Source organism: Bactrocera dorsalis, chromosome 1 (genome assembly GCF_023373825.1).
Source record: "Bactrocera dorsalis isolate Fly_Bdor chromosome 1, ASM2337382v1, whole genome shotgun sequence".
In the NCBI taxonomy this organism is placed as follows: domain Eukaryota; kingdom Metazoa; phylum Arthropoda; class Insecta; order Diptera; family Tephritidae; genus Bactrocera; species Bactrocera dorsalis.
In genome coordinates this window covers 19,852,186-19,866,321 of record NC_064303.1, presented here as the reverse complement: position 1 = coordinate 19,866,321, position 14,136 = coordinate 19,852,186, and the positions used below count along the sequence as shown (strand labels likewise).

General features: G+C 37.2%; 3 protein-coding genes and 1 long non-coding RNA gene across 4 annotated transcripts in view; 3 read left to right on the top strand and 1 right to left on the bottom strand.

The window, feature by feature from the left end:
* Positions 1-7,590, bottom strand: part of LOC125778740 (uncharacterized) — a 28,533-nt gene extending 20,943 nt beyond the window's left edge. Inside the window, exon 1 of the long non-coding RNA XR_007422891.1 lies at positions 7,457-7,590. This is a non-coding gene — a long non-coding RNA (uncharacterized LOC125778740). The remainder of the gene's footprint in view (positions 1-7,456) is intronic.
* Positions 323-2,602, top strand: LOC105224048 (cytochrome P450 6a2). The gene is made up of 2 exons (XM_011202019.4): positions 323-1,538; positions 1,826-2,602. The coding sequence occupies exons 1-2, from the start codon at positions 452-454 to the stop codon at positions 2,239-2,241; spliced, it is 1,503 nt and encodes a 500-aa protein (XP_011200321.4). The 5' UTR covers positions 323-451; the 3' UTR covers positions 2,242-2,602.
* On the top strand, positions 6,714-8,844 carry LOC125778720 (probable cytochrome P450 6a13). The gene is made up of 2 exons (XM_049457844.1): positions 6,714-8,142; positions 8,323-8,844. The coding sequence occupies exons 1-2, from the start codon at positions 7,056-7,058 to the stop codon at positions 8,736-8,738; spliced, it is 1,503 nt and encodes a 500-aa protein (XP_049313801.1). The 5' UTR covers positions 6,714-7,055; the 3' UTR covers positions 8,739-8,844.
* Positions 8,845-11,998: 3,154 nt separating this feature from the next.
* On the top strand, positions 11,999-13,895 carry LOC105224050 (probable cytochrome P450 6a13). The gene is made up of 2 exons (XM_049457851.1): positions 11,999-13,284; positions 13,423-13,895. Exons 1-2 carry the CDS (start codon positions 12,198-12,200, stop codon positions 13,836-13,838), a joined length of 1,503 nt encoding a protein of 500 aa, XP_049313808.1. The 5' UTR covers positions 11,999-12,197; the 3' UTR covers positions 13,839-13,895.
* Positions 13,896-14,136: the final 241 nt, after the last annotated feature.

Genomic DNA, 14,136 nt, shown 5'->3' with positions numbered 1-14,136 from the left:
ATGGATAGTCACGTCAGCAGTCCGTTGAAATTAAACTTTGTGGCTATTCCAGTTTCACGTTATTTGTATATGGAATAAATAGATACATTCTTGGTACATGTAAGATAACTAATTGTAAGTATCTCACTTAACTGTCTTTATAAAATGAAAGTCAGCAAAACAAACAATTACACAAAAACTTTATATAGTATACTCGTAATTGTAAAATGCAGATAACACTAAAGTGTAGTTTATGGCACGATATCAATATGACTACCATATAAAACTGTGCATTTCATTGTTTGTTTTCATATAAATGCAAAATATTTTACAAAACTAAATGATAGTGATTACTTAAAAGCCAACAGTGGCGAAGCTTACAACAACGGACGCGTTGAATTCAACTTCACTGAAACGAAATTCTTGAAAATCAATAACGAGTTTAGTCGCGCCAACTAATTTCATATACAAAATGGATTTCTTTTTTGTTATATGTTCCACGGTTTTTTTGTTAGTGATCAGCTATCTACGCCACAAATATCAATATTGGGAGCTACGTGGTGTGCCTCAGCTGAAAATGAATTTCCTCTATGGAAACTTCTTCCGCATAAAAACCATACATAAAACAGAAATCTTCCACGAAGTCTATCAAAAGTTTCGTGGTAAAGCAAAGATAGTCGGCACATATATATACACCAAGCCAATTGCGATTATACTCGATCTAGATCTGATAAAGTCGATATTAATAAAGGATTTCAATAAATTTACCGATCGTATCGAACGCGGCCATCACCCGACGAACTCATTAAATAGCAATGTTTTTTCACTGCCCGGTGAAAAATGGCGTCCACTACGCATAAAGCTTTCACCAACCTTCACATCGGCGAAAATGAAGTTTATGTTTTCCACGCTGCTGACGGTAGCACAACAATTGGAGGAGGCATTCAGCAAAGAATTGTCCAAAACATCAAGTGGTGTTATTGAATTACACGATATAATGGGTCGCTATACAACCGATGTGATTGGTTCTTGTGTCTTCGGCATTGAATGCAATAGCTTGAAGGATCCGAATGCTGACTTTCGTCGCATAGGACATACAATTTTTTATCGGCAGTATTACTCCATACGTTGGCGCACATTCATGCTCACTTATCCGATTATGTTTAAAATACTACAGCTCTTCAAGGTGAAACGTATTCCCAATCATGTCGAAGACTTCATAATTCGTTTGGTGCATGACACAGTGCGTTATCGTGAAGAGCACAAGGTGGAGCGTAAAGATTTCATGAATCTATTAATTGAATTGAAAAATACAAAGGACTCGGAAGGTGTGCCTCTAATGAGTATTGATGAGCTGGCGGCGCAGGTGTTCGTATTCTTTGCTGCCGGCTTTGAGACCAGCTCCAGTAATATGACTTATGGGCTATTTGAGTTGGCAAAGAATCAAAGAGTACAGGATAAGTTGAGAGAGGAAATTAAAACGGTGCTAAGTAAACACAATGGCGAGTTGACATATGATGCTATGAAAGAGATGACCTATTTGGATCAAGTTATAAATGGTAAGCGCAAAGACATTTCTGCTTATAAATTACACTTAGGTTCGGTTAGGTTAATCTGGTAGGCCAAAAAGCCACGGATAGCCCAGTTTGTTCTTTTACCAGAGGGAGTTCACTTGCTAAGTCCAAGAGAAGTGGTCATCGTTTAGGATGCCTGCGCTTGACGCGAATTTCAACAGACTTTGCGGTCTCTATAAGTTTTTCGTGTAACTGAAAACCATTTAAATATGTATACATAATAATGTTTCATAATCAACTAAAGACGAAACAAATGTTCCTTCTCTTCACAGAAACTCTCCGCAAATATCCAGCACTTGGCGCTCTCACGCGTGTCTCCGTTGACGCATATAAAGTACCCGATACCAACATTACACTCGAAAAGGACACAAACATCTTTATACCCGCCAAAGAGATACATTATGATCCGGATATTTATGACAATCCAAATGAGTTCCGTCCGGAGCGTTTCGATCCGGCGGAAATGGAAAAGCGTCACCCACAAGCCTTCCTCGGTTTCGGTGACGGTCCTCGTAATTGTATTGGTCTTCGCTTTGGGCGGATGCAAGTGCGCGTTGGCTTGATAACTGTGCTCAAATCTTATCGCTTCAGCTTATCAGAAAAGACACCAACAAAATTGGAGATTTCTAAAGATCATATCGTGCTCGTGCCATGTAGCAAAGTGTGGTTGAAGGCAGAAAAAATATAAAGCTAGGCAAATGTATTTAGTAATAGTATATTTTACTTTTTATGTTTATGGATTTGTATGATTCCTTATAAGTAGTTTTCGACTCAGAGATTTGGGATTTACTAGTACACATTGAACTATTGTCTGTCTAATATAACAGGTATTTTTCAGGGATGTCATTCCATACCATTTCAGTTTGCAGTAGTTGACGAATGATCTGTGCAATATATAGCTCTAACTAAAGTTGTTAAATATATTTATATGGTATATAGGTATACACTGAGTCCTGTCATAAGTTCTGTTACAAGTTCAAGCCGTTATAAAGATGTAACTGTAATAAAATTTTGAATAAAGGTTATCGTGGGTAATAATGGATATAATAGATGAGCGACTCTCCAATTTTCAGCCGAGTATTAGATAAGCCAACCTCTGCAACTCTGATCACAAACTATAGTCTAACGATTTCTGTATTTCCAGACAGTCCCTCATCTGCAGGCAATTGTTATACGAGGAATATTTCTCTTGAGCCACTGCTGCGTGGCTTTTGCTTTGTGTGCTGGAGAAGAAATTGCCTGGAAGATCCAATATTCTCCATTAAAGAGCCCTACGTGTACACTGTTGACTCAATTTGAACCCCTTTTTCAGAGAAATGAAAAAGAAAAGAAAGAGAGGAAACGCGAATTGCTTTGAAATGTTGACTAGCGGGAGTTCGGTCCGAAAATGTTATCACAAGGTAAAACAGCAAACAGAAGTTTTCAATTTCGGAGTCGATCTCTGTAGAGATGGAATTTTGGAAAGAACAGTGCACGAAACTGCTAAGTAACGAAAGTAGTGATGCGACGAGAATAAAAGAATTCACATCAACAATTGTAGTGACAGCATTGTCGTCCCGCCTCCGCACAAAGAAGAAGTGAGAGCGACTGTAAAGCGTCTTAAGAACAACAAAACACCAGGAGCCGATGGATTTCCGGCTAAGCTATTTATAGCCGGTGGCGACAAGCTGGAATAGTACACATGACAATTGCGAATAATGATTTGGTTGTGATTTCCAACTTGGATAAGGAAACGGAAGAGGGCGGTCTTGTGGCAAACGAGGGCAAGACAAAGTATTTGGAGGCTATATACAAAGAAACCTCGCATCTTGGGAACAAGGTTGACAGTTTTAAATAGTTAGATACTTTGTGTATCTCGGAACCAGCATGAATTTCACCAATAACTCTAAGCCAGGAAATCAAGAATAAAATAAGTCTGGTCAACAGGTGCTACTTTGGATATGGTAGGCAATAAAGAAGTGAAACCCTCTCTCGACGAATAAAATTACACTTTATAAATTCCGTGATCGTTCATCACTGTGAACAGACGGGTTTTTTCTCTGCTCCGCGTTCTATTATTTATTCTATATTAATGCAGTGTGTTTGCCGCCATAGAGTTGATCATGCTCAGTCCAAGTGCGCAATGCTCAGTGTTCTCATATTTTAAAATCGCAACAACAAAATGCTGAACAATCTAACAAAGAAGTAACTGAACTTTTGTTGGAACCTAATAATCCTAATAAGGTAAATGAGGTGCTTAATTCTCTGGTTTTGGAAGTAAGTTCACTGAGAAGTGAACAATCGAAGGCGCTCACATTAATAAAACAACTTTGTGATGATCGAAATTCGTTAATCGTAAAGCGTAACGAACTTAAATCAGAGATCTGCATTGTGCAAAAGAAATTGTCCGATAACGGCAAGTTCTCTGCACCAGTCTCGAATGCTCTCTCTGCTGCTTACCTCACTCTCACAGCTGCGACTGCTTTTGGTACAAATGCTTCTACAATTGCTTCTCCGTCTAACGTTGCTGTTTCTGCTTATAATGTGAGTGTGAATTATTTCACTCCCGCTATACCGAAAGCATTCTCTGCAGCTTCAACTACTGCTAACTCCATTCTCACTTCTACGACTATTGTGGGTACAAATGCTCCGTCATCAACGTTGTTGTTTCTGCTCCTACTGATAATGTGAGTATGGATTATCTCGCTTCCGCTACACCGAAAGCAATCTCCGCCGCTCCGTCTGCTGCTTCGCTCTCTCTATTGTTGCTGATAATTTTACAAATACAGCTCCGTCTAAAATTCTCTTCAACTAAATCTCATGTTTCCTTTGCACAATAAGCACTACACAAAACTGTTTAATGAATAGGATAAGTTTCTCTATAAAAGGTTTATTAATAGTGCGGAGTCTACAATTAAGTCGAATCCTAAGTTCTTTTGGAACTTTGTAAAATCTAGAAGGGCCTGTTCGGCCATTTCTCTGCCTTACGCTGGGTTGATAAGTCAGCATGCATTCCTGGCGAAATCTCCAACTTGTTTGCTGAATTTTTCAAATCGAATTATGTTCACGATGATCCTAGTACTAGTTCCACTTTTTCGGCTAATAATTTCCCATCCATAAATTTTGGCACACTGTGTCTTTCACAGAATGATATTGCCAAGGCTATTTGTGATATTAAGTCTTCTTCCAAATTGGATCTAGATTGGCCGCCGCCTGTACTTATAAAAAATTGTACTGCCTTGGTATATGCTCTCATGCTTATCTTCAATAAGTCTCTCTTCTCTGGGAATTTTATTTCTGACTGGAAATTGGCATGCATTACCCCTACACTTTAGGGGTGTGTTCTCCAATTACAGGCCTATTTCTAAACTTTCTAAAATTTTTGAGTATTCTGTTAAAAATAAATTATTTTTTGCAGTAAAATCGTTAATTAATGTCAAGCAGCATGGGTTTGTCTCTGAGCGCTCCACTGTGTCAAACTTAGCGGTTTTTAGCGATTATTGTATGTCCGCATTCTCCACTGGATTTCAGGTAGATTATGTCTACACAGATTTCTGTGAAGCCTTTGATAAAGTTTCACACAATATTCTAAATAAAAAATTATCATCTTTATGGTTTCACTCGGTCTTCTTGCAGTGGATTAAATCATATCTGCATATAGACTTAAATAAATAAAAAAACTATGGTTAGATCATTTAACTCTCATGGAAGATGATGCTCCAGCAAAAAGTTCCTTCATTTCTGGGACACCGGAAACAAGGGCGCCTACGCATCCAATGAAAGTGTCAAGTGTATAGGGACCGCACTTGAGATGTACAACTGCCATGATTTCGCAAAATATGAAGGCAACTAGCGAAGTTCTGTGTTTTCTGCTCAGACCGACCCACTATTGTAGTGTCAAAGAAGAAGAAGAAGAGGTGTAATGTCCTTACAGTACACGCTCCAATAACTATTACAGCAGCTGGACGATGGTCACGTTGAACTTTTGGAATAAAATTTCAAGTTTCCACTTAGATTTTGTCCTTTTGCTATTAAGCACTTCATCAATTGTTAACTTTCTTTCATTTTTAAAAAAGATACTTTCATAATCCGTGACCGCGTGCCACTGAAGGATCCGTTTGCATCTAATCTTCTTCATGCGCTTAATCCGAAGATGACAAATGCGTACCGTTACAAAATAGAGGAAACATAATAGATGCGTCAAACTTTAATCGAAGATTGTAGGACGGCGCGTTTATGGAGAGAATTTATATAGAAATTCAATTGGCACACCTGTGTTTTCATTATCATCAACAACAGCATCGATAGATTTGAGCGACATTAGATTGTCTGATAACCATGGATAATTGACTGATTTCGTCAAAATGTCATTTATGATCCAAGTAACTCTATTTTATGTTTCCGGGGAAAATGCAGCCATTTAATTCATACAGTAATCAGCATATGCTGATTTTAAATAATTTTTATTAAATAATTTAGTGGCCGTGTGATAAGACGATGGCATGTCTACGATCAACGTTAATGTTTTATCACATATCTCAGTTGTAAAACCTATTTTTGCTCATTGCGCTCTTTGTATAAATCGCTACAATACGTTTTCCGTCATACCATTGCTTTGTTGTTGCCCACAATGCCGTTTTACACGCTATTCTACACTCTTTTCTCCACGACTCTCTGCTGTTCTTCATTTTATGATTTGCTTCTCGCTGTTATTTCTTTACCCACTGATAACACTACTCAACAAACCTGTAGGAAAAATTTGCGACTGTTGTGCTAAGAGGTCTGTAAGATATTTGAGGAGTAACTTTTTTCCAACTTAACCGAATTTAATTTCTTTTTGCTCAAATGAAGCTTAAATCTCACCTTTCCAACACTATGTGGTATGACATACAATACGAAAAGACTTTTTCGACTACCCAATATATTATTAAATATTATTAAAACCAATAAGTCCTCAATTGAAATCAGTCAATTCTAAATCTTGTTGCACTTTTTACCATTCTCTTCAGAAATTTTTAGTGGTTTTTTGGAATATACGAATAGTAGACATTCAATTTCATTAATCGTTCTCTCAGGTACTGTATATTGAAGATCTTACTAATCCAGACCATGACTAAGCATATTATGTTATCTTCTTTCTTTCTGTACTGGCGCAGACACCGTTTACGCAGTAATAGCCAAGTTATGATATCGCAGACATAATTAGACAGCATAATTTCAAGACAACAAGAAATGCTACAGTCACTCTTATCAATGCGATAACAATGCCATACAAAAATACCATCCAAAGTGCAATGCACTAAGACAGATGACACTGATGTTTTCGTATAAATAGTTACTGAGTGGACCTGCACCACATTAGTATACATAATGCAGAGCACGCGAAACATATTTCAGTAAAAAAATTTAATTAAAAAATTTAAAGAAAAATTTTACAGAAACTAAAAAGAAAACCGCGGAAAATATTATTAAATGAGAGTGTCGTGTTAACAGCAATCTAAACCGGAAAACGAGTGTTTCAAGATGGATTTCTACTTCATTATATTTTCCACAATCTTCATGCTGCTGGTCAGCTATCTACGCTACAAATATCAATATTGGGAGCTACTTGGTGTACCTCAGCTGAAAATGAATTATTTTCTTGGAAATCTCTTTCGCATAAAAACCATACATAAAACGGAACTGTTACACGAAGTTTATAAAGAATTTCGTGGCAAAGGAAAGTTAGTCGGTACATACGTTTTTACCAAGCCTATAGCCGTTGCGCTGGACTTAGACTTGGTGAAGTCCATATTAATTAAGGATTTCAATAAATTCACCGATCGCCTCGAAAAACGTAAGGGCAGTGAGAGCATTATCAATCGTCACCTGTTTCGTTTGGATGGCGAAAGGTGGCGTCCATTGCGCACGAAACTAACACCGACCTTCACATCTGCGAAAATGAAGTTTATGTTTCCGACGCTGTTGACGGTGGCACAACAATTGGAGGAGGCTTTCAGTAAACAGTTGACCAAAACATCGAGTGGTGATGTTGAACTACATGACTTAATGGGTCGCTATACAACCGATGTGATTGGTCATTGTGCCTTCGGTGTTGAGTGCAATAGCTTGAAGGATCCGAATGTGGTATTTCGTCGCATGGGTCGTCGTATTTTTTATCCAAAATATTTCTCCATACGTCTACGTACATTTATGACTTCATATCCCGCTCTCTTCAAATATCTGAAATTTTTCAATGTCAAGGAACATTCAAAAGATGTCGAAGATTTTGTTGTGCAACTTGTGCGTGATACACTGCGGTTGCGCGAGGAACAAAACATACAGCGTAACGACTTCATAGATTTGTTAATTGAGTTGAAAAACTCACAAGATAAAGAAGGCGTGCCTGCAATGGGTATTGAAGAGATGGCTGCACAGGTGTATATTTTCTTTGCTGCGGGCTATGAGACCAGTTCTAGTAACTTGAGTTACGGGCTATATGAATTGGCGAAGAATCCCCACGTACAGGAGAAGCTGAGAGCGGAAATTAAAAGCGTTCTTGAGAAACATAACGGCGAGTTAACATACGAAGCCATGATGGAGATGACATATTTGGATCAAGTTATAACAGGTAAGCTGACCTGTTGAAATATTGGCTATGCAACTATGAAGGGCCTGAAACATACATTTTTCAAAAGCAACATATAATGCAAATTATAGATGTCAACTTAGTTATTATTGAATTAATGTAATGTTATTTAATTAATGTAAATAATAATATTAAAAACATACTTCTGTGTTTCCCTTACAGAGACTCTACGTATGTTTCCAGCACTTGGCGCTCTCAATCGTGTCTCCATTGACGACTACAAAATACCCGATACGGATATCATACTTGAAAAGGGCACACGCATCTACATACCCGTGAAAGAGATCCATTATGACCCAGCTATCTATGATAATCCCAAGAAATTCCGCCCAGAACGCTTCCACCCGGATGAAATGCAAAAGCGTCACCCACAAGCCTTTCTCGGTTTCGGTGACGGACCTCGTAATTGTATTGGTCTTCGCTTTGGGCGTATGCAAGTGCGCGTTGGCCTCATAACTCTACTAAAATCTTATCGCTTTAGCTTATCGGAGAAAACACCAACAGAATTAGAGATTTCTAAATATAGTATAGTGCTTGTACCGCATAGTAAAATTTGGCTGAAGGCAGAAAAGCTGTAAAGATAAAACTTGTAGTGATACACAATTATATTGATTCTATGGTCGACGAAGTTGAGCAATATTTGTACCGAAGTAGAATTAAAGAGCGTCAATAAATGGTGCCATAAATAGTGCCATAGAAGAATGTCTGCAGAAGAAAGTCGGTTATTTTATTTTATTTCAGAAGTCATACGGTTCTCAGCCAAACCATGGCAAAGTGATTTAAGTGAAATTGTTTTAAAGTTTGAAATATTTTTCTTCTTCTATCAAGTTTTACATATGTGTTTTGCATCTGCTGGTCGGATTTTCATATCAGAATCATATTTATGTAAACCAAATTATGTTCTGTTGATTTTCGACGACCTACACGAAATTCCTCTTAGAGTGATATACAACATCGATTGAATAAACTACGATATAGATAAATACTGGTCCTTGATTGAGCTTCATTGTCAAAAATTAATTAAGTACGTCGATGAACTATTGCTGAGTTAATACAAGTCTGAAGTTGTAAAAACTAATCGCGCGAAAGTGTTCGCGATTTAATTCCAATCTTTGACCAATATGAATATTTTAAAATACTGTAAACAACACAAATGGCGCTTGATTGTCAACACGTTTTAAATATGTGTAACATCGAAAATGTTATGAGTTGCCGATTTAAAACACTAAGGTTGACGAAACATAAAAGGCGACCTATGTAATGCATGTTCTCTTAACCGATAACTACAAATAAACTTGATGTAAACATTAATCATACAAGATGGTAACTTGAAACATTTTTGTAAAAATCACTTAGAGTAGGTTACAGTGAGGGCATTAGAATAGTCTCTCAAGTTCTGTCTATCGATTCCACCTAAGACAAAAACAAAAAAAAAACATATCTGATAACCTGCGACGTGAGCTTCTCTTCATATCTGAATCAAGGAACAGAAATAATTTCCGAAATCACCATAACGACTAGAGTATAGCATAATAAGTGATTTATTTCAAGCTTTCTTATGTTTTTAAAGAAAAAGCTCATAAACTTCAAATTTAATGGGGAATGTTTATTGTCATTCGAAATAACATTCCTTCGTATTTATTTTTTGAAGATTACCTCTTTCTTCACCTATTATCCAGTAATAAATGCTGGATTTCAAGATCGGTGATGGTATCGCGGATAGTACGTTCAGTAAGCCGATTATATGAATCAAAAGTTGATTTTGTTGAGGCAGGCTGTGTCTTTTCTCCCCGCTGGGACACAGCATTCCTCGTCATACCAGCTGTTCTTTTACTTTTTCCGAAAGCCAATGGTTTCGTTTGTAGCTGTAAGTAAGGAGTTTGAAATGCCGTCCCACAGTTCGCTTATAGCGAGCGGCTAATGTGTGCTCTCAGAGAGCAGGAGTGCAAACCGAGTAGAAATCCGTTCAGCTGTCTGTTGTGGTTAGAAATCCAAAATTGGAGACCAAATCTTTGTTCGATACTTTTATTCATTGCTAAAATCGCAAAGCAATAACGATGTACACCAAAATATATTTGATACAAATTTTAAAATACAATTTGCTTTTACTTTTTATTCACAATGCATGCACGAATATTTATTAACGTATATACTATAAAGTTAGACAAATTTTCTGTATATTTTTATGCAAACTAAAAGTGAATTATCTTCAAAATAGAATTTAATAATATTTAGACTTGAAATTTTAATGATGTACTAATATTTACATGTGCTGTAATCATTGTCTATATTTTACTATGTTCACTCAAACACGCATGAATTATTAGGTCTGTACTCAGAGAACTGCAACGTGTAATAAATTGTGTTTTTCATATTCAAGTACGATCCATTCCTCTGGCTGATGACGTCAGTTTAATTCATGTACTGTGATCAAATTGAAAGGTGAATTTTGTCAATTTCATTTCCTTCAAAGTAATCTCCTCTCGCTGCAATACAATTATGCCAACGAATTTTGCAGTCATCATTGCAATTGGAAAGATCCTTCCTCGTGATGACCAACAGAGCCTTCTTCGATTCCGCTTTTGTATCCTCAATTGAGTCAAAACCGTGTCCTCGGACTAGTCATATGAATTTGCAGAATAGCCAGAAGTTACACGAAAGTAAATCAGGCGAATGCGGTGGTTGTGGCACGATGTTAGTTGAAAATGAGACGAAATGACCGCGAATAACCAATGCAATATGAGATGGTGCATTATCGCACATCTATGTAGCCTTTCTGTTTACAGGCAATTAGTGAAACTGAACCATACTCATAGTTGTATGATTGAAAAGTTCGACAGTGCTTGAGTTGTCATTATACACTGCTTTACTCGTTTACTTGCCGTACACATCTACATGTGCATGAGGTTACGAATCGATACCTTCCAGCATGCGATCATACGTATATATACAGCACTCGATGCTCTCACTTGTGTCCCAGTTCATACCTTTTTACCCAAGTATGTCTAACATGACTTGAATCAATACTACAGTACTCGAGTAAATTTAGTTCTACTCGTATCTTAACCGCATTCATACATTGGTTCGATTCAAGCAATTGTCCCAATGCTTCGAGCTGAAACGATTTTACTTAAACTGAAGACGCTCATACTGTTTACTCGTTCGTGTTTCCCGAATAATAGATTGTCCACATTACAGTAAAGGCATTGACGCCGGTCGGTACTCGGCTCATCAACTAAGAAGTGTGTGATCAGCCGAATTGATTTGATTGTTTTTTCGCCACGAGTATTTGATCTGACTCAATCATACATGAACCAAAATCGTTGTAAATCTAAATTTACCTTAACCCTTACACATTAGCGGTTTGCTATTTTGTTCATGGAGGGATTTGTCTCTAACACGAAAAATTAAAATTTTTATACGCAAAAATTCCGCACTTACCTAGTTGCAAATTTTTTGGTTACATCAAGCCTTGTAACCTTCCTCTAAGATCTTTTAATCAGCAAATGACACAAAAGTTCCTTCATTCAAAGTGCGCTGTAAATTTTAAAATGTTCTTGCTTTGGATAAATGCTTCCTTCAATAGCTCAATTTCTATACCTACAGTGCTTAGATGGAAAACTTGACTAAACCAACCTAATACTGAACATACTATCGTATCAGAGAGCTAATAAAATAGAATAACTTTAAGGCAACAAAAAAGGTTACAACGTCTCTTATCAGTGTAATAAGTAATACATTGAAAATATTTCTAGACAAATACGGGCCAAAGTGCCTTGCAAAAATTCTAGAAATGAATAAATGAGACTAATTTTCTCGTATAAATAGTCACTGAGTGGATCTAGATCACTTTAGTACACATAATAGAAGAATTCAAGACATATTACGGTTAAAATATGTTAAATGTTAAAATCAAGAACTGAAATACGTAGTTTAAAAAAAAAATTCACAGGAATTAAAACGAAAACCGCAGAAAAATATTAACAAATGATAAAGTGGTTTTAACAGCATTCCATACCGGAAAAAAGGTCTTCAATATGGATTTTTATTTTGTTATTTTCTCCACAATCTTCACGCTATTGATCAGCTATCTACGCTACAAATATCAATATTGGGAGCTACTTGGCGTACCCCAGCTCAAGATGAATTATTTTCTTGGAAACCTCTTCCGCATAAAAACCATACATAAAACGGAACTTTTAAACGAAGCATATCAGCAGTTTCGTGGTAAAACAAAATTGGTCGGCACATACATTTTCACCAAACCTATAGCCGTTGCGCTGGACTTAGACTTGGTGAAGTCCGTGCTAATCAAAGATTTCAATAAATTCACCGATCGTTTCGAACAACGTAAGAGCAGTGAGAGCATTATCAATCGTCACCTGTTTCGTTTGAATGGCGAAAGGTGGCGTCCATTGCGCGCGAAACTAACACCGACCTTCACATCTGCGAAAATGAAGTTTATGTTTCCGACGCTGTTGACGGTGGCACAACAATTGGAGGAGGCTTTCAGCAAACAATTGACCAAAACATCGAGTGCTGATGTTGAACTACACGATTTAATGGGTCGCTATACAACCGATGTGATTGGTCACTGTGCCTTCGGTGTTGAGTGCAATAGCTTGAAGGATCCGAATGTGGTATTTCGTCGCATGGGTCGTCGTATTTTTTATCCAAAATATTTCTCCATACGTCTACGTACATTTATGACTACATATCCCGCTCTCTTCAAATATCTGAAATTTTTCAATATCAAGGAATATTCAAAAGATGTCGAAGACTTTGTGGTGCAGCTTGTGCGTGATACAGTACGTTTGCGCGAAGAACAAAATGTACATCGCAACGACTTCATTGATTTGTTAGTTGAGTTGAAAAATTCCAGAGATACGAAAGGTATGCCTCAAATGGGTATTGAAGAGATGGCTGCACAGGTGTATATTTTCTTTGCTGCGGGCTATGAGACCAGTTCTAGTAACTTGAGTTATGGGCTATTTGAATTGGCGAAGAATCCCCACGTACAGGAGAAGCTGAGAGCGGAAATTAAAAGCATTCTTGAGAAACATAATGGCGAATTGACATACGAAGCCATGATGGAGATGACATATTTGGATCAAGTCATAACGGGTAAGCTGACCGGTTAAAATATTGGCTGTGCAACTATGCACAATCTTTTTCAAAAGCAACATATAATGCAAACTATAGATATCGCTCCCGTATATCATAAATATGTCAACTTAACATGCTTGTATGTTTCCCTTACAGAGACTCTACGTATGTATCCAGCACTTGGCGCTCTCACCCGTGTCTCCATTGACGACTACAAAATACCCGATTCGGATATCACACTTGAAAAGGGCACACATATCTACATTCCTGTAAAAGAGATACATTATGATCAAAATATCTATGATAATCCTAAGGAATTCCGCCCAGAACGCTTCCACCCGGATGAAATTCAAAAGCGTCACCCTCAGGCTTTTCTCGGTTTCGGTGACGGACCACGTAATTGTATTGGACTTCGCTTTGGGCGTATGCAAGTGCGCGTTGGCTTCATAACTCTGCTCAAATCTTATCGCTTTAGCTTATCGGATAAGACACCAACAGAATTAGAGATTTCTAAATATAGTATAGTGCTTGTACCGCATAGCAAAATATGGCTGAAGGCCGAAAAATTGTAAAAATAAAAATCGTGGAAATATAAAGCTTGAATAAATTATACTTTTTTCCACAAGAAAGTGACTTTATTTATTTTATTATAATCATTTAATTGTTAAATTATGTTAAATTGTAGACTCCTATGATTTTTTTTATAAAACTTCTCCCAAAATAGCAGATAACTTAGAGCCATTCACAAAATTGTTGAAGCGGCTACGTCTCACAATTCTCCAAAGGTCTGCTGAGATGTTTCAATCTCAATCTGCAAAAGGTGAGCAATGGAATTGAAATTGTCTGAATGTTTCCTCCTAACCTTCAGAA

Coding starts and splice junctions, on each gene's coding strand:
- LOC105224048 (XM_011202019.4), top strand. CDS start 452: ATGGATTTCTTTTTTGTTATATGTTCCACGGTTTTTTTGTTAGTGATC. Junction 1,539..1,825: donor TTTGGATCAAGTTATAAATG/GTAAGCGCAAAG, acceptor TTCTCTTCACAG/AAACTCTCCGCAAATATCCA.
- LOC125778720 (XM_049457844.1), top strand. CDS start 7,056: ATGGATTTCTACTTCATTATATTTTCCACAATCTTCATGCTGCTGGTC. Junction 8,143..8,322: donor TTTGGATCAAGTTATAACAG/GTAAGCTGACCT, acceptor TTTCCCTTACAG/AGACTCTACGTATGTTTCCA.
- LOC105224050 (XM_049457851.1), top strand. CDS start 12,198: ATGGATTTTTATTTTGTTATTTTCTCCACAATCTTCACGCTATTGATC. Junction 13,285..13,422: donor TTTGGATCAAGTCATAACGG/GTAAGCTGACCG, acceptor TTTCCCTTACAG/AGACTCTACGTATGTATCCA.